This window comes from Schistocerca americana, chromosome 8 (genome assembly GCF_021461395.2).
Source record: "Schistocerca americana isolate TAMUIC-IGC-003095 chromosome 8, iqSchAmer2.1, whole genome shotgun sequence".
Taxonomy (NCBI): Eukaryota; Metazoa; Arthropoda; class Insecta; order Orthoptera; family Acrididae; genus Schistocerca; species Schistocerca americana.
This window is the reverse complement of record NC_060126.1, coordinates 65959975-65981837: the sequence shown is the minus strand read 5'-3', so window position 1 is coordinate 65981837 and position 21863 is coordinate 65959975. Positions and strand designations below refer to the sequence as shown.

Sequence of the window (21863 nt, the reverse complement as noted above, 5' to 3'; positions counted from 1 at the left end):
GAAGAGGGAGACTATATCTTGCGCAATGAGTTCGACCTTGCATTCAGGCAGCTAAAACCTGGGAAAGTCACTGAAGTTGACGATATATCAGCAGAAATCATCAAGCTGTTGAAGAACAGCTTCATGAAGAACTGTTCCATCTCATACAAGCTACATACGAAACCTGGGAGATCCCAACAGACTTTAAAAAAATGTACCACGTGGGCAATACCAAAAGAAAGCAGCTGCAAACACGTAGAAACAATATAGAATGCTCAGTTTGGTAGCACACGCTTCGAAGATCTTGACTTCTATCATTCTAAGGCGGATAGAAGGCAGGTAGATGCGATGACCACGAACGACCAGTGGTGTAGGGACACGAGAAGCACTACTCTTAAGACTACAAATGGGTCATAACACGTATTTTGCCTTCATCGTCTTAGAAAAAGCGTTTGACAGGATAGAATAGAGACAGATTTTTAAGGCGCTGAGAGAGTTGGCATAAAGTATAAAGATAGAAGACAGTATAGGGAATAGGTGGGAATGATAAGGTGTGTAGAGCGTCAAGAAGATGCTACTATTGAGCATGGTGTACGACAGGGCTACTCACTCTCTGCTCTCTTGTTCAATGGATACATTCTGATGGCGATAGATAAAGCGAGGGAGAAACTAGGAGCTACAAGAGGAATTAAAATTTGTGGTATGAAAATAGACTTGCTGAGATTTGCTGATGATGCCGCAGCGTTAAGTGAAGATGTAGAACAATTAGAAGTGATGCTGGCCCAGATAGAAACCATCCTCTGTTCTTCCTATAATATGAAAATTAATAAAGGTAAAAAAAGAATCTTAGCGGAGAGCAGACAAAAGACTAGCTCAAGCAATCGCTGCTCACTTAATACCGAGCAACTTTGCCGACCTAACGGCTAAAGCTGCATCGGATGGAACGTCAAGCAAGGATATTGCAAACCGAATCCACCAGGCAAAAGCTACCTTTAACAAGAGAAGAAACCTTTTCACAGACAAATACCTCAGGATTAACCTACTAGAGACATTTGTTTGGACTGTGCTGCTGTACAAAAATGAAACATGGACCCTCGGAGAAGCAGAAGAACGTGAAATAACAGCCTTCGAGACGTGGTGCTACCGTAGAATGCTCAAGATTTCCTGGGCAGACAAGATATCAAATGAAGAAGTGCTCCACAGAGTGGAGGATGAGAAAGAAGCCTTGTGTCCTGAAGTTGATCGAACACAGAAGGGACACACGGGCCGGCCGTCTGCTGAGACATGCTGGTACCGGGACAGTAGAAGGGAAACACACAAGAGGCAGACTGGGACTAGAACCCATTAACCAGATCATGGAAAATATCAACTGCACCACCTACACGGCTCTCAAGAGGGAGGCCGAACACAGAAAAGCATGGCTAACTGCGGCTAACCTACCTGATGGTTGAAGACCTAAGAAGAAGACGAAGGAAAAGCAGATGCCATACTGAGAGCTATTGGAATAGCCCTAACGATCGCTCCGTCTTACTCCTCGGTCAGCGACTCATTTCAGTTAAGACTGAAAGAGGAAATGGAGACATACAAACAAGAAGAGCGCTCTTCGTAATGAAATCGTCCTATAAGGGCCAAAGTGCCGCGAACTAGCTCATCCAACTATGATGCCAGGCGCTGCGAGAGAAGTGTTCCGCATCACGGCGTGATTTTAGGCCTATTACTGAAATTCCAACAGTGTATAAGCCTTTAAGAGTCAACCGACATACTGCTTCTTCTTCGATACATCTCAGGAAAAGCCCGGGAGGGCTCGATTAGGGAGATCCGAGCTCCCATTGTGGCTTCAACAGTGGTTCCTGCGGCGGACCATTCGCGACTGCAACCAGAATGACGAGACATTGGTGCACCAAGTTCCTCCTCCATACATCGTAAAAAAGTTAACGGAGTACAGGTGTAGATGCAGGACTATTTATTTTCTATACGCCACAGACGATTGACTTGTTCTCTTTGTTCAACTGAGCACTTACTCTGACTGTGTTAGCCAAATCGTCGACGGGACACTTAAACTCTCTCTGTCGACCTGCCTCCCGTTTTCCCTTACAAATGACAAACCTCACAACAACAGCAACACCGAAGAATAAGAGCTGCCCCAAGTACGAATAAAACTCAGATGACCACACATTTCTCAGTTACACGCAGTTATAATGAACCAAGTTACGAGCGCGCTCTGCGTTGACTTTATCTCTCTTACTTTGCGAGAAGACATCAAGAGACACGATACGCATAGGAATTTAGGGTTCCACGCGCTGTTCTTTCCGACTCACTAGAGCAATGAATTAAATGAAATAGTATTCAGATATCTAAAGCCAACTCTCCCTTCATTGCTCAAGCAGGGAACTCCATACCAAAAGGCACGATGACTGAACTGTTTACTTATGAATAAATGACGTTTGGATGAAATTTTGGACATTTGTGGTAAGTTCCTATGGGACCAAACTGCTGGGGTCACCGGTCTCTAGGCTTACAAACTGCTTATTCTAACTTTAACTTACGCTAAGGACAACACACACACACACACCAATGGCCGAGGGAGGACTCGAATCTCCGACGGGGGAGCCGAGCGAACAATGGCAAGGCGCCTCAGACCACACGGCTACCCCGCACGGCCACGTTTAGATGAACTTAATAGTCTTAGCGTTTAGGATTTCAACTAACCCAGTCCTTAAAATCGGACATCAATAATTAATTAGTGATTTGCAGTAACCCAGAAAAAGTTATGTAGTGATCATAGTCGATCCCAGTCTTTGGCGCATTATAATTCTATCTGATTGAATTATTAAATCAGTACATAACCATTAAATTTCTTTCGCGACGTTGAATCTGAACTCTGGAATACGTTTTTCGTACCACAGATAGGCTTCGTTTTTTGATTACATTGAAGTTTCAAAAATGGCTCTGAGCACTATGGGACTTAACTGCTACGGTCATCAGTCCCCTAGAACTTAGAACTACTTAAACCTAACTAACCTAAGGACAGCACACAACACCCAGCCATCACGAGGCAGAGAAAATCCCTGACCCCGCCGGGAATCGAACCCGGGAACCCGGGCGTGGGAAGCGAGAACGCTACCGCACGACCACGAGATGCGGGCATTGAAGTTTGATTTATACCGGGTGTCCGAGATAGAGAGATCCAAAAATATTTTGGTTGTATTTAAGTACGTAATAAGCTTCATACGTTTACTTGTCCAACATAGTACACAGGACCTGGAACATTTTATGCATGTTGGTACGGTTCAACGCGGGTACCGTTTGTATATCCGTAGGTAACGAAGCACGTTCATAGGCAGGACATGTGTTAAGGCCTCTACTGCGGCGTAGATTCGTTGGCTGAAATCTACCAGATCTCGAAACCCTGTTCTGCAAAGTGTCATGCACTGAAATCCAGCGGAAGCAGATCCGGACACCGAGGGGGCCACGCAAGGGGACCCTCCTTCCAATCCAACGCTCAGAAAACGTCTCGTGGAGAATGTGGTAACATCCCCATGGTATTAAATGTGGGAGGGGGGTGGGGGGTGGGAGGGGAGCGGGAAGGCACCATACTGTGGAAAATGACGTTGACAGTGGCCGAACGGTTCTAAGCGCTACAGTCTGGAACCGCGCGACCGCTACGCTCGCAGGTTCGAATCCTGCCTCGGGCATGGATGTGTGTGATGTCCTTAGGTTAGTTAGGTTTAAGTAGTTCTAAGTTCTAGGGGACTGATGACCTCAGTAGTTAAGTCCCATAGTGCTCAGAGCCATTTCAACCATTTGACGTTGACAGGCATCTGTGGAACTCCACAGTTCGTCAACAAGTCGGCTTACGTGTAGCGTGTCACTGGCGCGCGTGCGCCATGCCACTCAGCGCTGTTCATGAAATGGTAAACACCACTTCTTGGAGAGTACCTCCATCGATTGCGTATCTACCCAACAACGTAAAACGTCGAGTTCTTCCGTCATCGCCGCGGGGAGTGACCGCGCGGTTTGAGGCGCTATGTCACTGACTGCGCAGCCCCTCCCGCCGGAGGCACGGGTGTGTGTGTGTGTGTTGTTCTTGGCATAAGTTAGTTTAAGTAGTGTGTAAGTCTAGGAACCGATGACCTCAGCAGTTTGGTCCCTTAGGAATTCACACACATTTGAACAATTTTCTTCCCCTAGCCGGACACTGTATGTGATCATTATCAAGTGGGATATACACTGACGTGATATTCTACTTGCTAAATGCGTCGTACAATATGCAGTGCTACGATACACAGGGCGCTAAGTCTGTTTCATGCTGTAAGCACGCAGCACGTGAATGATGGAGTTACCGCGCACTGTTGCAACACTGCGCGAAGACACGTGGTTAATTCCTTTCGTTCAAAACAGATTAGGCCCCGTCCTGTAATCAGCTTGATTGCCCTATCTTAATCTACTTGATTTCGTATTATGAGCCCATCTGACAGCGATAATTTGAGAATAAGAGATTTCACTCACGATTTTGCTCTGGTGGGGACTATAGCATGCCTGTGACACGATAGGAAATGACATAAACATGACGGATGGTGTTCGGTAATCCTTATTGTAGCAATTCCGAACTGCTTTTAATTCAGCTCGTTCATCATTTGGAATATTACTTACGAACTGAAAATGCAGCTGTAAGGCCACAGTTATCTTCGATTTTTACGTTTCAGTTTACATTCACTTTACTTAGAATGTAACATATCTCAGGTAGACAAAAATATGGAAACCCAAAAACACGCCACACTAACAAACTTAATACGGTGTACGAAAACAGTTGGCATTCCAAACAGCTTCAAGTCGTCTTGGAATTAATAAATACAGGATCTCTACGATTTTCTTATACTATCATTCCGGGAAAAAAAGTGGCAAGTCTTAGGTAACGATGATGGAGGTCGCAACCTTCTCTCCAAAGTAGACCATAAAGGCTCAACACTATTTAGATCAGATCACTCTGGTAGCCATAGAAGATGCGGGAATGCATCCTCCTGCTCACGAGACATTTCTGAACAATGTGAGCGGTGTCAACAGGGTCCCTGTCGTCTTGGAAAACAGAACCACCCGTGCGGAAAAAACACTGTGCCGTGGAACGGACCTGATCAGTCAAAACTGTCACATAACCCTTTGGCAGTAATCAGACCTTGTAGAGTTACCAGGGGGCCCATGGAATACCACGATGCGGCTGCCCGAATCATCACTGAACCCCCGTCATCTTTCACTATTGCAAGCAAGCAATCCACATCGTAGGCCTGAGGCGGAGTGCGACAGACATAAATTTGGCCAGAAATTGGAAACAGTGTGAAACAAGAGTCATCCGACCAATTGACATTCTTTGATTGCTCTGTAGTCAAGGTTTTCTGTCTTCGGCACCACGTTTTTCTGTCACAACCACTTGCATCAGTGATGATTGGTTTTGGAATTGCAGCTCTCCCTGCGATTGCCTGCTTACGGAACTCCCATTGGGTTGTTTTGGTGGTGAGAGGGTTAGCGAGTGCGACATCCACTTCTACAGTGACTTTTGCAGCTGTCGTCCTCTTTACTTTTCGTCACAATCTTCTTCACCGACCGTCTGTCACGATCACTCACCACAAACTACCATCCACGTTTATACGTATAATGTCTTTTCGCTTTCCTTGTATACGGTATAAATCTTCGATATGGTGTCTCCTCAGACACCAGTCACTTCGGCTATCTCGGTTACGGAAGCGATCACCACACGAGCGCTGACAACTTGCCCACTTTCGTATGCACCGAGGTCCGGCTCATTACTGTTCTGACCACGACTGACACTCGTAAAGTATTGAGAACGTAGCAAAGGTACCGTTCGTGATCAGATACAGCAGCGCAACTTTCAGGTTTGGCTAGAATCTGCATTTTTGTTCAAGGGCGTATTTCTCGCGCTGTTTCCATATTTTTGTCCAACCGCAGTAAATCAAAGTTACGTTTCTGTATTATGATTGCTCTTGAAAATGAGGTAAAACAGGAATGTGATAAAATGCATCCTTGTTAATACAATTAGCTCTCTCTTGCTTTGTGTCCATTCAGCTAGCCTCCATGCCCTCATACAATAATCTGTTGAAGCGAGAGAGAGAGAGAGAGAGAGAGAGAGATGTACGGTGTGGTATTCCACAGTCAGTGGTGCATACTGTGTCACCCCTTGCATGTCAATCTGCGAGAAACAAGGCGTCCCCTGCGGTTAGCGCCAAAATTACACAGACGGTAGAAACTGCTGCATTTCGATGCGAAGAACCCCTGCTCCCACATTAATACTTGAGGAATCGCGAGGTGCTGAGCGAGAAATCACACGTGTTTGCAAGCTGCTTGTGTTTCACAACAAACAGGTGGCTGCCGCGTCGACGCTGGCGGTACTATCTCGAAAACAAAATTACTCAACCGTCTGGTACGTGCCCACGGTGAATTTTATTACGTTTGCGGCCCCATACAGGAATCTGCTGAACTACATTTAATGTCTACTGCGGCAAAACCGGCATACTTCCCCCTCCATTCTCGTACGAACCGCGCAATGAGTGAGTGTTTACATTCGCTGAGATGACCAACGTCATGGGATAGCGATATGCACATACAACGAACGTACAAATGGACAATGACTGGTGTAGCTGCTGTATGTACTCAGGTGATTCATGTGGGAACGTTTACGATGTGATTATGGCCGCACGACGGAAATTAACAGACTTTGAACGCGGAATGGTAGTTGGAGCTAGTCGAGCGGGTCATTCCATTTCGGAAATCGTCACCGAGTTCAATATTTCCGACCAAATGCAGCGGTGTTTTCGTAGTGGTGTCAGTGTTAACAGACAAGCAACGCTACGTGAAATAACAGCAGGAATAAACGTGGTACGTACGACGGACGTATCCGTTAGGACAATGTAGCGACATTTGGCATTAACGGGCTATGGAAACAGAAGACCGACTCGAGTGCCTCTGCTAACAGCGCGACACCACGTGCAGCGCCTCTGCTGGACTCGTGACCATATCGGTTGCGCCCTAAACGACTGTAAAACCGTGCCCCGGTCGGGTGAATCCTGATTTCAGCTGGTAAGAGCTGACGGTAGGGTTCGAGTGTGGCGCAGACCCCACGAAGCCATAGATCCAGGTTGTCAACAAGACACTGTGCAACCTGGGAGTGGCTCCATAATGGTGTTGGCTGCGTTTACATGGAATGACCTGGGTCCTCCGGTCCAACTGAACCGATCATTCTGGATATGGTTATGTCCGACTACCTGGGGACCATTTGCAGCTATTCATGGACTCTGTATGTTCCCAAACAACAATGGAATTTTTATGGATGTCAATGCTGCATGTCACCGGACCACAGTTGTTGGCAACTGGTTTGAAGAACATTCTGGACATTTCGAGCGAATGATGTGCCCACCCATATCGCCCGATACGAATCTCATCGAACATCTGCGGAACATAATCTAGAGGTCAGTTCGTGAACAAAATCGTGCATCGGCAATACTTTCGAAATTATGAACGACTATAGAGGCAGCACGGCACAATATTTCTGCTCGAGACTTGCTGAATCCACGCCACGCCTAGATGCTGTACTACGCTGGATATAAGAAGGTCCGTCGAGTTATTAGGAGGTTCCCCACGACTTTTGTCGCCTCCGTGTATGCTGCAGCAAGACCAGCGTTCTTCCCGTTGCATTCTCGTACGGAGCGCGCGCAGAATGTTTATGTGTGCCTCCGTGCGTGCTGTAGTAAGGGTAATTGAATGGCTTTGAGCACTATGGGACTTAACTGCTGCGGTCATCAGTCCCCTAGAACTTAGAACTACTTAAACCTAACTAACCTAAGGTCAGCACACACATCCATGCCCGAGGCAGGATTCGAACCTGCGACCGTAGCGGTCACGCGGTTCCAGACTGTAGCGCCGAGAACCGCACGGCCACTCCGGCCGGCTAGTAAGGCTAATTATGCGTTCATAGGAGGCCGTAGCAGAGCTTTGTAAGTAAGCGACATCGTTGTTCTCTGTCGTCAATTGCCTGTCAGTTCAGTTTCTTCAGCATCTGTATGACAGACTTGCGACTATTAATGCAATATTCTAGGATGGGTCGCATGAGCGTTTTCAAGCAATACTCTTTCTAGACGGATGGCATTTTCCCAGTATCTTTTCAACGAACCGAAGGCAGCCATCTCCTATATCCACCACTGAGCCTAAATAACCATACATTTCATATTCTCACACATTATAACACACAGATGGTTGCATGTGTTGACTGATTCTATTGAAACCATTGAATAACACGATTTTCTCGCTTTGTGAAGTGCATAACCCTACATTTCTGAATATTCAGAGCATGTTGCGTATCTTTGCATCACTTTGCAATCTTATAAAGATTCAAGTAGGTATATGTGCAGCTTTTTTCAGAAAGTATTCCATTACAGATAAATTCATCACACGCGAAAGCTCTTAAATCATCTAGGTTACTAAGGAGTAGAATCCGTTCCCAGTTCATTCCAGGGCCAAAAAAATTGGTTTTAAATGCTTCATATAATTGTTGATCGAATTTAGATAGTTAAAATGCTGTCATAATCTACTCATTAAGAGGAATAATCTACGTTAAAGGTTTAATACAATTAGTCAAGTATGAAAATTGTACTTGACTAGAGCCAGCACAACTCACAGCGTACGAATACGTAATGTCATGCCTTTACGAAATGTTTTGTCGCTGAGATCACTACAAAATAATGAAGCTTTACCGCTTACTACACTTTGCAAACTTGAGCATCAGGCATTACTTTATAATTTACTGCTCTTTTGCTATTAACTCTATTCGCAACACACTTTGCAGGCAATACTGACGTCAATATACTACTAAATGTACCTGCAAAATTATATCATTGTATGACACATAGTTTAAGAGATATGACGTCATAAACATTAGGAGGAGTGAAATTCTAGCTTTTCTTAAAAAGAAGAGCAAATTGCTTGCAGACCGTTCTCATCCAGTATTTGATAATGAGAACTGTTAGCGAATTCCAACGAACATCAGAACACAATTGAAGACCTCGACTGTAAACAGTGGCTGAGAAAGACAGTCACTGCACGTAAAACATCGTGCGTGACGTGCTTTATTCCATTAGTCAATAGTTCCACGAGAAATGACAGTTCTATCTCACCATTAGTCGATAGTTCCACGAGAAATGACAGTTCTATCTCAAATTTAAGTCTGTCACTAATGGAAAGCCGACCGCGGTGGCCATGCGGTTCTAGGCGCTGTAGTCCGGAACCGCGCGACTGCTATGGTCGCAGGTTCGAATCCTGCCTCGGGCATGAATGTGTGTGATGTCCTTAGGTTAGTTAGGTTTAAGTAGTTATAGGGGACTGATGACCTCAGATGCTAAGTCCCATAGTGCTCAGAGCCATTTGAACCCATTTGAACTAATGGAAACTTTGTCGAGATGTGCGCGTGAAAACAGCGTAAGTGCCAAAAATGCTGCTGCCGGTAGCAGGAAAACACATACAGTCGCGACACTCCCGCTAATATGTGGTATACTCTGCGACAGCAGCGTTGCGAGCGGCCAGCGAGCAACACTTCTGAATACGATATCGGATGAATGCGAATAGTATCGTTCATAGCGATTTGTAACATAGTTTTTACAACGGAGAGTGTATGCAGTCGCGTAACATTCGACAAAAACTACAAAACGACAACTCATTTGTCTTTCTTTAGCTTCCTAAGTATCTTGTAAACCATGAAACCGTACATTAAACAATTTATATACGATTCTATTGTGACATACAGATATTTACTGAAGACTGTCGGTTTCTTTTAAGAACAAAAAATGGTTAATAAACAGCAGAAGACCTGACTTTTTGCAGAAAGACATCGTATATCTACGCAACAAGGTGAAGTTTTGTTCACTACATTTCTAGTCGAGTAAGTGAGTGTGAAGCGCAGGAAATTTGTATGCAATGCAATATCTCCATCATGTAACGTATCGACTAAGTCACCACAGCTATAATTGAAGGATGTGATAATAAAAAACCAAAAGCAACAGAACCGTTGCCCAACATAGAAGAAATCAATTCCTGCATCGTTGCTACATCTGAGCCACACACGGCAAGAATTTTCAACACTTCGCTCTTGGAGCAAAAAAGTTTACGTAACTTCTCGTGCATTAGAAAGTAGAGTGAAGTGATGTGTGAATCATTATATTTTGCTGATCCCTTCTTAATTTTTACTTTATTATAGATTATTACTACGAAAACTGGTAGTGTAAACCTTAGTATCATACACAGAAACATTTCGGAATCTTCGACATTATGTTTTTGACAGATTTCGCAGTGGTGTTGCATTAAATCATCCGGCAAGTAAACAGTGGTAAGTCAGTGCTAACCTTGCTCGGCACACTAACTTTGCAAGTAAAGAATGTTAAGTACGCACAGACGTGCTTTTAAGAACAAAATTTTGGACATAAATTACGATTTAAGAAAATTAGAAATATTTCAAAACGAAGCTTAATCTGAACATAATTGCTGGCCTTGAAACAATTATGAGATTTTATGGAAACTTTAGTAGCGCAGTTTCTCAAAAAGACCAATTTGTCCCTTACCATTGTTACAGCTGATGCGTTCAATTAGAGTTTTGCGTCTTTAAACCATAATGATTTTAAATGGTTAACGTCAAGTATTTAACACTTTAAATTATTTGTTGAAGTTACTTATGCATGTATCGCTGACTCTCGATCCAATATGCTGTAGTTTCCACGTCCTCCCTACCAACAAACTCAATAGACATACAGATTTTGCTTCGTAACCAGGGAAGATCAATTAGAATTTCGGAAAAGTGTAGGAACACACGAGGCAATGCTGACGCTACGATTAATCTTAGAAAATACGTTAAGGAAAGGCAAACATACGTTTATAACATTTGAAGACTTAGAGAAAGCATTTAACAATGTCGACTGAATACTCCCTCTGAAATTCTGGAAGTAGCAGGTGTAAAATACAGGGAGCGAAAGGCTATTTACAACTTGGACAGCAACCAGACGGCAGTCAGAAGAGTTGATGTGCATGAAAGGGAGTGAGACAGGGTTGTAGCCTATCCTCAATGTTATTCAATCTTTACATCGAGCAATCACTAATGGAAATAAAAAAATGGATTGGGAAGTAAAGTCCATAGAACTAAAATAAAAACTTTGAGTTTTTCCGATGACTTTGTAATTCTGTCAGACAGAAAAGGACTTGAAAGAGCAGTTGAACGGAATGAACAATGTGCTGAAAGAAGAATATAAGATGAACACCAAGAAAAGCAAAACAAGGATAACGGAATGTAGTTAAATTAAATCAGGTGATACTGAGAAAAATATACTGGGAAACGGTACGCTTAAAGTAGTAGATGGGTTTTGCCATTTGGGCACCAAAATACAAGATAACAGATGGCGTAGAGCGGATATAAAATGTAGAACACTGATAGCAAGGAGAGCCGTTCTGAAGAAGAGAAATTTGTTTACAAGAAATATATACTGAAGAGCCAAAGAAATTGTTATACCTGCCTTATATCTTGTAGAGCACGCAGAAGCGACGCAACACGACGTGACATGGACTCGACTAATGTCTGAAGTAGTGCCGAAGGGAACTGACACCATGAATCCTGTAGGTTGTCCATAAATCCGTAAGAGGGGATGGAGTTCTCTTCTGAACAGCACGTTACAAGGCATGTTCATGCGGAGGTGTTTAAACTCAGGAGAGTGTTCCTGAAGCAACTCTGTAGCAATTCTGAGCGTGTGGGACGTCGTATTAACATGCTGAAATTGTCCATATGAATGCACAATTGACATGAATGTGTGCAGGTGATCAGACAGGATGCTTACGTACGTGTCACATATCAGAGTCGTATCTAGACGTATCAAGGGTCCCATATCACTCCAACTGCAGACGCTCCACAACATTACATAGCCTCCACCAGCTTGAACAGTCCCCTACTGACAAGCAGGGTCTATGGATTCATGATGTTGTCTGCACACCAGTACGGGTCCATTTGAAATGAGATATGGATGATGTTTCGCTGAATCGTTCGAACGCTCACACTTGTTGACGGCCCAGAATTGATATCTGCAGCAATTTGCGGAAGGGTTGCACTTCTGTCACGTTGAACGATTCTCTTCAGTCGTCATTGGTCCCGCTCTTGCAGGATCTATTTCCGGGCGCAGCGGTGTCGGAGATGTAATGTTTTACGGGATTCCTGATATTCGCGGTACGCTTGTGAAATAGTCGTACGGGGAAAATCCCCACTTCATCTACCTCGGAGATGCTGTGTCCCATCGCTCGGGCGTCGACCATAACAGAATGTTGAAACTCAGTTAAGTCTTGATAACCTGCCTTTGTAGCAACAGTAAACGAGCTAACAACTGCGCCAGACACTTGTAGTCTTATATAGGCGTTGCCGACCGCTGCGGCGTATTCTGCCTGTTTACCTATCTCTGTATTTGAATAAGCATGCCTATACCAGTTTCTTTGGCATGTAGTTAAGTGCTAGGAATATTTTTCTGAAGGTATTCGTCAGGAGTTTAGCCAAGTACGGAAGTGAAACTAAAACGATTAACAGTTTAGTGAAGAAAGCTTTTAAAATGTGGTGCTACAGAAGAATACCGAGGATTAGATGGATAGACCACGTAACTGATTACGAGATACTGAACTGGGGAGAAAAGAAATCTGTGGCACAAATTGACCAAAAGAGGGATCTGTTGAGAGGACACATTCTGAGATATCAAAGGATCATCAATTTAGTATTGGTGTGTGTGTTTGTGTGAGGGGGGGAGGATGGGGCGGAGGGGGGGGGGACCGTAGAAGGAGATCAAGAGATGAATACAGTAAGCAGATTGAGAAGGATGTAGGTTGCGAGTAACACGGAGAGCCGGATCAGACCAGTCTTCAGATTGACAACCGCAACGGCAGTAGCCGGTGTGGCACGTTTGTACTGACCTGGAGGGGGTGCTGTACTTGGAGCGGTACTCGGACGTGTAGTAGCTGGGGCTGCTGAGCGACGAGCTGAGGCGGTAGGAGCCCGCCGAGAAGCGGCTGGCCGAGGGCACCGGCATCGCTGAGACCGTGGCCACGGCCCCGCTGCTGTACGGCATCACTGCGAGCTCCCTGCAACACGCCACCAACAGAGGCTGAGTTAGTCAGTCGCCGTGAGCAGCTAAAGTCACATCAGACGGTCACAGAGTCACGGAACACCTGGAAACCCTCGTTTCGCCGCTAGAGGAGACAAAACAAGGTGGAGAAGGTCGACTAAGTGTGGAATCGTGCGGTAACGCGTTTTCCGTATTTGGAGGTAAACAGCGCTGAAAACTGGATGGCGGGCTGGTGGAAGTGTACGGCGGCTGTGCACCACCGTACGGAACAGTCGTCAGCTGCCACAGACACTCGCACTGTGGTCAAACAAGTCTGAGCGCTCCCCGTGGAGAATCTGGACTCGCAAGAGGAAGCCCTGGTGCTCTATGACTGGCGCTATCGCAATCGAGGCGACAGTGGAAAAAGCATATACGAATCGTGAATCGGTAACCAACATCTCATACACTGGGTTCCGTAACTACTCACACCCATTCAGTAAGACCTCCGGATCGACGGAACAATGTAGCACCGTGACCAAGAGCGGAAAGAGCAAAGTGAACTGTGGAAACACGTCGACTCACCAGCATCGGGCAAAAAGATGGTGAACGTTTTTTGGTAGTGTCACAGTATGACACTAGCAGATTATGCTCATGAGGAGGCAAACCTCCACAGGATCACGCTACAGAAATCTGAGGAGGTCACAAGCGCCGGCGCGTCCCTGGAAGCTCTTCGTGAGGGCGGTTTTGTTCCACGATATCACCCAACTCATCCCGCACACGACATGGCAACGCGTGTTGCTTCATTGCACTATAAAACTTTGCCGCACCTCAAGTATTCCCATCAAAAACATCTAGTGAGTCGTTCTTCTCAGGAAGAAACCGTTAATAGCAGGCGCTTGCAGGATGTCGTCGAGGTAACTTTCGACGTAGAATATTTACGAAACAACCGAAATGCAGACTTTTACAACGAATGTCTCCGCGAACTCATCCACTGTTGCGAAAATATGTTTCGCACTGAAGGGTGAATATGTAGGTAAAAAAAATGGTTAACATTATCACCAAGTTTCATTGTCACATTTCGAATCTTTCTGACGTGACAAAATGAAGCTATACGTTTACTTCTCACACAGTCTGAACCCGAACTCTGCCGATGGAAGGTCACAAGCTGTTCAAGGATATTTCCTGAGTATTTTGATGCAATCGACGAGCGGTTTCTTCTCTGCAGTTACCTGCCTAACACTGGTACCTAAATTCAATCGAACTGATATGCAACACAATCAAACAATAAATATCAGCAATACTTTTACATCCGGTTGGAAAAATTTGTAGAGGCTAATGCCGAGGGTATAAGAGAAGCAACTCGGTAAGACTGGGTGCAAGTGTACGGGTATGTTAAAAATATTTGCAAGGAGTGTCCACCGCGTGGCGATACTTTAATGGGACAGCCGCCTGGGTAGCCACGCGCGTTAACGTGCCGCTTCCGGTGTTTAGCGAGGCGTGGCGGCTCAGAACTGACGACGAGGGCCGTTGTGCCGACCACCGTGTGTGTGTGTGTGTGTGTGTGTGTGTGTGTGTGTGTGTGGTTTTCGACGGTTTTCCACATCCGACGAGGCGAATACCTGGATAGTAATCACGTCCCGCCTTACATACACGAGCCGGAAATATCTCGAAAGCGTTCTCACACTTTTATATGGGATAACACTAGGCGCAAACCGATTGGATACAAACATTCTGTCCTAGAAGGGGAGAGGATGGAGGGGATGGGGCAGGGGGCGGAGGGGAAGGGATGGCAACAGGGAGTGTATCTAGCCAACCCTCTATCACTAACGCTATCAAATCCAGAATAACATGCCGACGCGTTGAAGATACGGACGAAGGGGCAGGAAAATGAAGTATAAAGACGCTTTAATGGAGCGAAACTGAACCTATAACCTGTCACGTGCAGCGAATCTCACAAGACCTGCAGCTGATACGGCGACAACCTACTTATACGTCTCATGAAAGTACCATTTAGTGACCTAAGATTTACTACTGAATACACTACTCAATGAGACGCATTAAAGCTAAGTAACACGTTTTTGTAAATACGATATGCACGCTGCTGTTCCCCCAGTGTCAGTAACGTTTCAAAACGACGTGTAGCCCTATCTGCTGGCCATCCTCGCGAAGCAGTGGTGCGTTTCCAATGCACACAGAATAACTCTGGTACCGGGAAGAACCGCTTGCGGCGTGCAACATCTGATAAGGCTACAGCACTCAAACAGCCAACACAGCAAGCACGTGGCACCTGAGAAAGAACTGCGACTGACTGGCACCTGGCCAACGGCACTCGACTCGCTGAAAGGCCAATCACAACTCTATTTAGGTCTGAGTACGCTGCCTTTGCCTCCCACTGGTAAAGGTACATCAGACAGCACTGTATCACAAAGTTAAAAAGTCTTCAAGAATTTCGTACGCCAATCTGTATCGAGACCAAGACGCTCCATACCAGTAGCAACCAGTGCTACACAGCACTGTAAACATTACACTAAAATTGTGCCATTTATCTTCGAATGCGCTAAAAATCACGCCATTTCTCTCCGAATGTGAGCCGGAAATCGCACTAAAATTATGCCGTTTCTCTTCGAATGCGTGATGTTATGCAAGTAAAATGTAACCGGCCGCGGTGGTCTCGCGGTTCTAGGCGCGCAGTCCGGAACCGTGCGACTGCTACGGTCGCAGGTTCGAATCCTGCCTCGGGCATGGATGTGTGTGATGTCCTTAGGTTAGTTAGGTTTAAGTAGTTCTAAGTTCTAGGGGACTGATGACCACAGCTGTTAAGTCCCATAGTGCTCAGAGCCATTTGAACCATTTTTGAACCAAGTAAAATGTAGGAAAACATGTTTTGTAGCGCTCTGTCCAAAATAACCAGAAACCTGTGTCGAGAGCTGAAACGATGGTCAACCACGCTACGATCAACTTAGAGAAGCGACGCAGCTGCCTGTTTTCGACTGTATGTGCTCTGATGTGTCGTCACCCCTTCCGGCGCTACGAGTACTATGCTACTGACAGCACCAGGTCAGTATTTCTCTGGTCCGCAGCTCATGGTCGCGCGGTAGCGTTCTCGGTTCCCGCGCCCGAGTTCCCGGGTTCGATTCCCGGCGGGGTCAGGGATTTTTTCTGCCTCGTGATGGATGGGTGTTGTGTGATGTCCTTAGGTTAGTTAGGTTTAAGTAGTTCTAAGTTCTAGGGGACTGATGACCTCAGATGCTAAGTCCCATAGTGCTCAGAGCCATTTGAACCAACCTACTTCAGACGTACATCTACGAAGAAGAGGGCGTGGGACGGCGCTCACAATTTGGCTCAAACTATGTGATTAGAAGCAAGTAGATGCCCCTTTCACGTTCCTAGAATACTTTGCCTGAGTGAGCCGTACGAAAAAGTAAAACGCTCTCTAAAGCTTAACGAGTAGAATATAAGAGATTTCCGAGCGAAGGTTCTTGTAACGGCACGATAGCAAAGTGGTGAAGTGCAACGCCTGGCAATTCGACGGACTGGGTTCGATTCCTGCTGGTATCATCATTTTTATTATCATTTTATTTTAATTTATTCCCCGCAATTTCAAACGAAAAATTATAAAATTTAAATATGTTTAAACAGTTCAATTTATGTACGTAAAATTAATTTATTCAATTTATTTACTATTGCCAAGAATTAAGTAGGTTTAAGCGGTGCATCTGTGAGCACTGTCCCAATATGCCTAGCGATGCGGCAGCAAACACACTTTTAGTGGAGAACTCCGTGCATAAAAAGAATGGTGGAAGTGGAATTTGAAGTAGATACTGGAGAACAGTAGAAGGGATGGCTACCTTTAAACGAAAAGGTCACGCCCATGAAAGCGCCTGCCCAGCCTAGTACGGGTACAGCGTCAACGGAACGCTGGATAGTGTGGACGCTTTAAGGAGGCAGTTTTATGTGAGGAGCGTTTCCGTAAGATAATGCCTGACCTGCTTCTTTTACTACAGCGTCTACCACAGCAAGTAATCGCGCTATAGCTATTACCAGATACTGCACTACTGCCTGTGTTGTGCGTTGTTTTCCTGTTTCGAAATCGACTGAGAGGCTCGCATATGACTCCCACAATCTCCTTTCCCAGCAGCACAGCAAACGGACTACCCTACAGGCCCCCCGAGAGAAGGGTGACTCGGGACTTACTCCCCCACTCCCCTCCTCTCCCTACAGCTATGCGAGATTTCTTTTTCATTTATTGACCTTTGGCATTAACCAGTTAGCCACAGGAGGTAATAACTGCAGATATGGTATACAATGTCATTTATACGGCACAGACATCGGAAATTACATTAATGCCACGTAATCTTCTTGGTACACTTTGTATATTCACACACTCAACATAGTACTGACAATTTCCCACGTTTGTTCCTTCGTATCTGACTTATAACTGGATATCCGCTTCTTGCAGAAACTGGGCAATACTGACATAGTTGGTTGTGGACAGCTATCGAAACAAGTCCTTCAAAGATGTAGGTTGGCGAATTCTTGCTCTGATCAAGGCTTTAAGAAACTTGCACCGTTGTTTGTCGTAGCGTGAACACCCTAGTATCACATAGTTGAGGTATGCAATCTCAGCTGGGTGTTCTTCGCAGTCTAGAAATGGCTGAATTTTCGTCCTATAAAGATGCGAAGGGTGACAGCCGTGACCCAGCCGGATGCGCGTTATGGTAGAGATATGACGTCTAGATAACTTTATTTGAGAGAACCAGTTTTTTCGCGGAATACTTGGCTCTATTGCGATATAATGTCTTCCTTTGGACTGTCGTCAGATCCCCCACGTCTGCGACTATTCTTAATGGATCTTTTTATTTACGGCAACAGCATAATCTGTATGTGGAAGACAAGTGAAGTAAGGTTGGCCGTCAACCACACTTTGTTTCGCCAGGTGGTCTGCCACCTCAATACATCAGAGTGTCCCTTGATCCATAATAACTGGACAAGTGTAAGTTGACTTTCACACTAATGGATTAACTTAATTACATGGAGCACACGGTGGTTAGGGCTGGAGTCCCACTGCTGTTTTCCCAGTGCACTCCTCGAACCTGTGACAATATGTCGTCGAACTGATTATCGGAATATTGAAGCACCTAATTGCAAAAACTTTGGCAGTAAAGATGCTGGCTTCCGTGGGTATCTTAAACACAGCCCAAGATATCCGATATTTAAAGTAACCAAAGCCGGAGTCATCGGTGAATATTTTGACCGACGAGGGTACCGTTCTTGCAGTCAGTTGAGAAACGTCAAAATACGTAGCGAAAGCTCGATCCGACCCTTTCGGCTGACAAAAGATTGTGGGCCGCTACTTCAGTGCTCCGTACTCCAAGCTAAAAACAGGAGGCAAAACACCTTTAAGGACGAGGGGGTATCGCATATCTCTGCTGTCTGAAACTCTGAACCATTAGAGGTGCCCTCCTCCTTCGAATACCTTCGACGTATACGTTGTCCTCGATGAAGCAGTTAAGATTTTGAAGAAGAGGAAGAACTGTTTGCGCTGCTCTGCTAAGGAGGAATTTCCGAGGCAAGGAAGTCCGCCGGAACTGAAGGGGCATCTCCCTTGCCTGCACCAAAAGCGCCTTCACGGGCGTAGAACTCATTGTCCCATGACAGATTCGTATGGCGCAGTACTGCACAGTATCGATCATGGTTAGCAGATATGACGAGCCATTGCCATACACGGCTCATCCATAATCCAGTATAGATCGAATCATGCCACGCTAAAGAGTGACTAGGCTTCTAACGTCAGCTCTCTACCATATGCAGAGTGATACAAGTTCTCGTTGTTTAATTGTCCTCACTGCAGTGGAAAATCTATAAAAAATCTTTTATTATAAAAACGCAATTGTCGTTTGTTGTATAAAGCAAGTCGACTTTATGAAAGCTACCGACTTCATACACAGGCAAAGCCTGTGAAATGAAATGAAGGACATGGGATTCCCAATTAAACTTATAAATCTTTATAAAATGTCCATGGATGATTATATACGAAGAGTTTTGCTAAATGGAATAACGTATGACCACTTTAAGAATAAAACTGGACTACGACAGGGAGATCCTCTGCCTCCTCTTCTTTTCAATGTAGCCTTGCAGAGAGCTGAGAGGAAACTCAACTCGTACCTGCTGGCATCCTCCAAATAAACGTATTAGCATATGCAGATGATAGAGTACTGATCGTAAGAAGTAGAGATTAGACCGTTATTTGTGGAGTTCGTAAAAAATGTATCCAAGATTCGCCTAAAAGTAAAGTACCTGAAAACAAAATACACATATCAAAAGAAGTTTTGCATCGCCTCGGTTCCGAGAGTTCGGGAATCTGTACAGAAAATTGGAATAGAGATCAACATAAACATCATTTCCGCCCTTTTTATTGCTCATGAAAACCACACAGTGCATGTTGTACCACCTCACAGCAAGACTTTCGGGGGTGGAGGTCCAGACTGCGGTACACACCGGTACCTCTAATACCCAGTAGCACGTCCTCTTGCATTGATGCAGCATGCATGTATTCGTCGTGGTATACTATCCACAAGTTCATCAAGAGACTGTTGGTCCAGATTGTCCCACTCCTCAACAGCGATTCGGCGTAGATCCCTCATTGTGGTTGGTGGGTCACGTCGTCCATAAACAGCCCTTTTCAATCAATCCCAGGCATGTTCGACAGGTTTCACGACTGGAGAACATGCTGGCCACTCTATCCGAGCGATGTCGTTATCCTGAAGAAGTCATTCAGAAGACGTGCGCACGATGGGGCGCTAATGGTCGTCCGTGAAGACGAATGCTCGCCAATATGCTGCCTAAATGGTTGCACTATTGGTCGGAGGATGGCATTCACGTATCATACAGCAGTTACAGCACCTTCCCTGACCACCAGCGGCATACGTCGGCCCCACATAATGCACCCCAAAACAGCATGGAACCTCCCACCTTGCTGCATTCGCTGGACAGTGTGTTCCAAGGCATTCAGCCTGACCGGGTTGCCCTCAAACATTTCTCCGACCGATTATCTGATTGAAGGCATATGCGACACTCATCGGTGAAGAGAACGTGATGCCAATCCTGTGTGGTCCATTCGGCATGTTGTTGAGCCCATCTATACCGCGCTGCATGGTTTTGTGGTTTGAAAGATGGTCCTCGCCATGGATGTCGGCAGTGAAGTTGCGCATCATGCAGCCTATTGCGCACAGTTTGAGTCGTAACACGACGTCCTGTGGCTGTACGAAAAGCATTATTCAACATGGTGGCGTTGCTGTCAGGGTTCCTCCGGGCCATAATCCGTAGGTAGCAGTCATCCACTGCTGTAGTAGCCGGACTGAGCGAGGCATGTCATCGACAGTTCCTGTCTCTCTGTATCTCCTCCAATTCCGAAAAACATCGCTTTGGTTCACTCCGCGACGCCCGGACACTTCCCTTGTTAAGAGCCCTTCCTGGCACAAAGTAACAATATGGACGCGATCGAGCCGCGGTATTGACCGCCTAGGCATGGCTGAACTACAGACACAGGAGCCGTGTACCGCCTTTCTGGTGAAATGACTGCAACTGATCGTCTGTCGGACCTCCTCCGTCTAATAGACTGCTCATGCATGGTTGTTTACATCTTTGGGAGGGTTCGGTGATATCTCTGAACAATCAAAGGGACTGTGTCTGTGACACAATATTCACAGTCAACGTCTATCTTCAGGAGTTCTGGGAACGAGGGCGATGCAAAACTTTTTTTGATATGTGTACATGACAGTTCACAGATGTAGAGATGAACAACACAACTAGCCGCATCTAATAATCATTCTATAAATTCTAACGCGCTGAACAACTCAAAAAATTTCCGGCACAATGACAGACGAACAAAATCAGAGACAAGTGAAAATGAAATTGCAAAATGCTAATAGAACCTACTATTCCACACAAAAACTTCCATGGTCTAAACTACTGACAAGGAAACTAAAAATAAACTATATGAAACAATCATTAGATCAGTCCCAACCTATGCAACAGAAACGTGGAGTTCAACTAAAAGCGAAGAATATCATTTACAAGTATTTGAAAACGCAGTTTACAGGAAAATCTATGCCCCATATTATGATGATGAATCGCGAAGCTGGGAGAGAACACACTATCACAGAAATCAAGATGTTATCACAACAAAACGCAACACCAAGAAGGAGTTGAAGGTTGGTAGGTGTGTTGATAGATCTGAAAGATGTATGTTACAGTTCCCGCCAGTCGCTTAAGAGTGGCGCTAGTAGCAAATCAGGTTTCCTTTAAATACACGCTGTACGGTCTTTAACGTTATGTACCTTTGAGATTCGACATGATGAGCTTATGTTAGTCAAGAACGCCTTTAAGACGACAATGACGTCATTATCAGCACCTCACTGACCTTGAACGAGGCCGTGTACGAGGACTACGAGAACACACACACACACACACACACACACACACACACACACACACACACTGCTGTTCTTGTAGTTCCAGAAGCTGCGAAAGGGTACTTGCCGACAGCTGTTTACACTTTCTTCAGTAGTGAAATGAAAACACACTGAAATCGAATGGAGTGCGTCACCAATTACTCCACGATAACTGCGACAGAATGCTCGTGTTTCTAAATACTGCCGCCCTCCCCGCTAGCTGATTGGTCGGCGCGACGGAATGTCAAGCCAAGGGACCCGGGTTCGATTCCTGGCTGGGTCGGAGATTTACTCCTCTCAGGGGCTGGGTGTT

The 21863-nt window shown here is 45.4% G+C and overlaps 1 protein-coding gene across 6 annotated transcripts in view; it reads right to left on the bottom strand.

Annotated features, from left to right (window-relative positions):
- LOC124545483 (ubiquitin carboxyl-terminal hydrolase 2-like) overlaps positions 1 to 21863 on the bottom strand; it is a 404422-nt gene that overhangs the window by 162758 nt on the left and 219801 nt on the right. For all 6 annotated transcript variants that reach the window (XM_047124421.1, XM_047124419.1, XM_047124422.1 and 3 more), the window contains one exon: positions 12967 to 13134. In XM_047124421.1, coding sequence (XP_046980377.1) covers positions 12967 to 13121 — 155 coding nt within the window. In that variant the 5' untranslated portion in view covers positions 13122 to 13134. The remainder of the gene's footprint in view (positions 1 to 12966; positions 13135 to 21863) is intronic.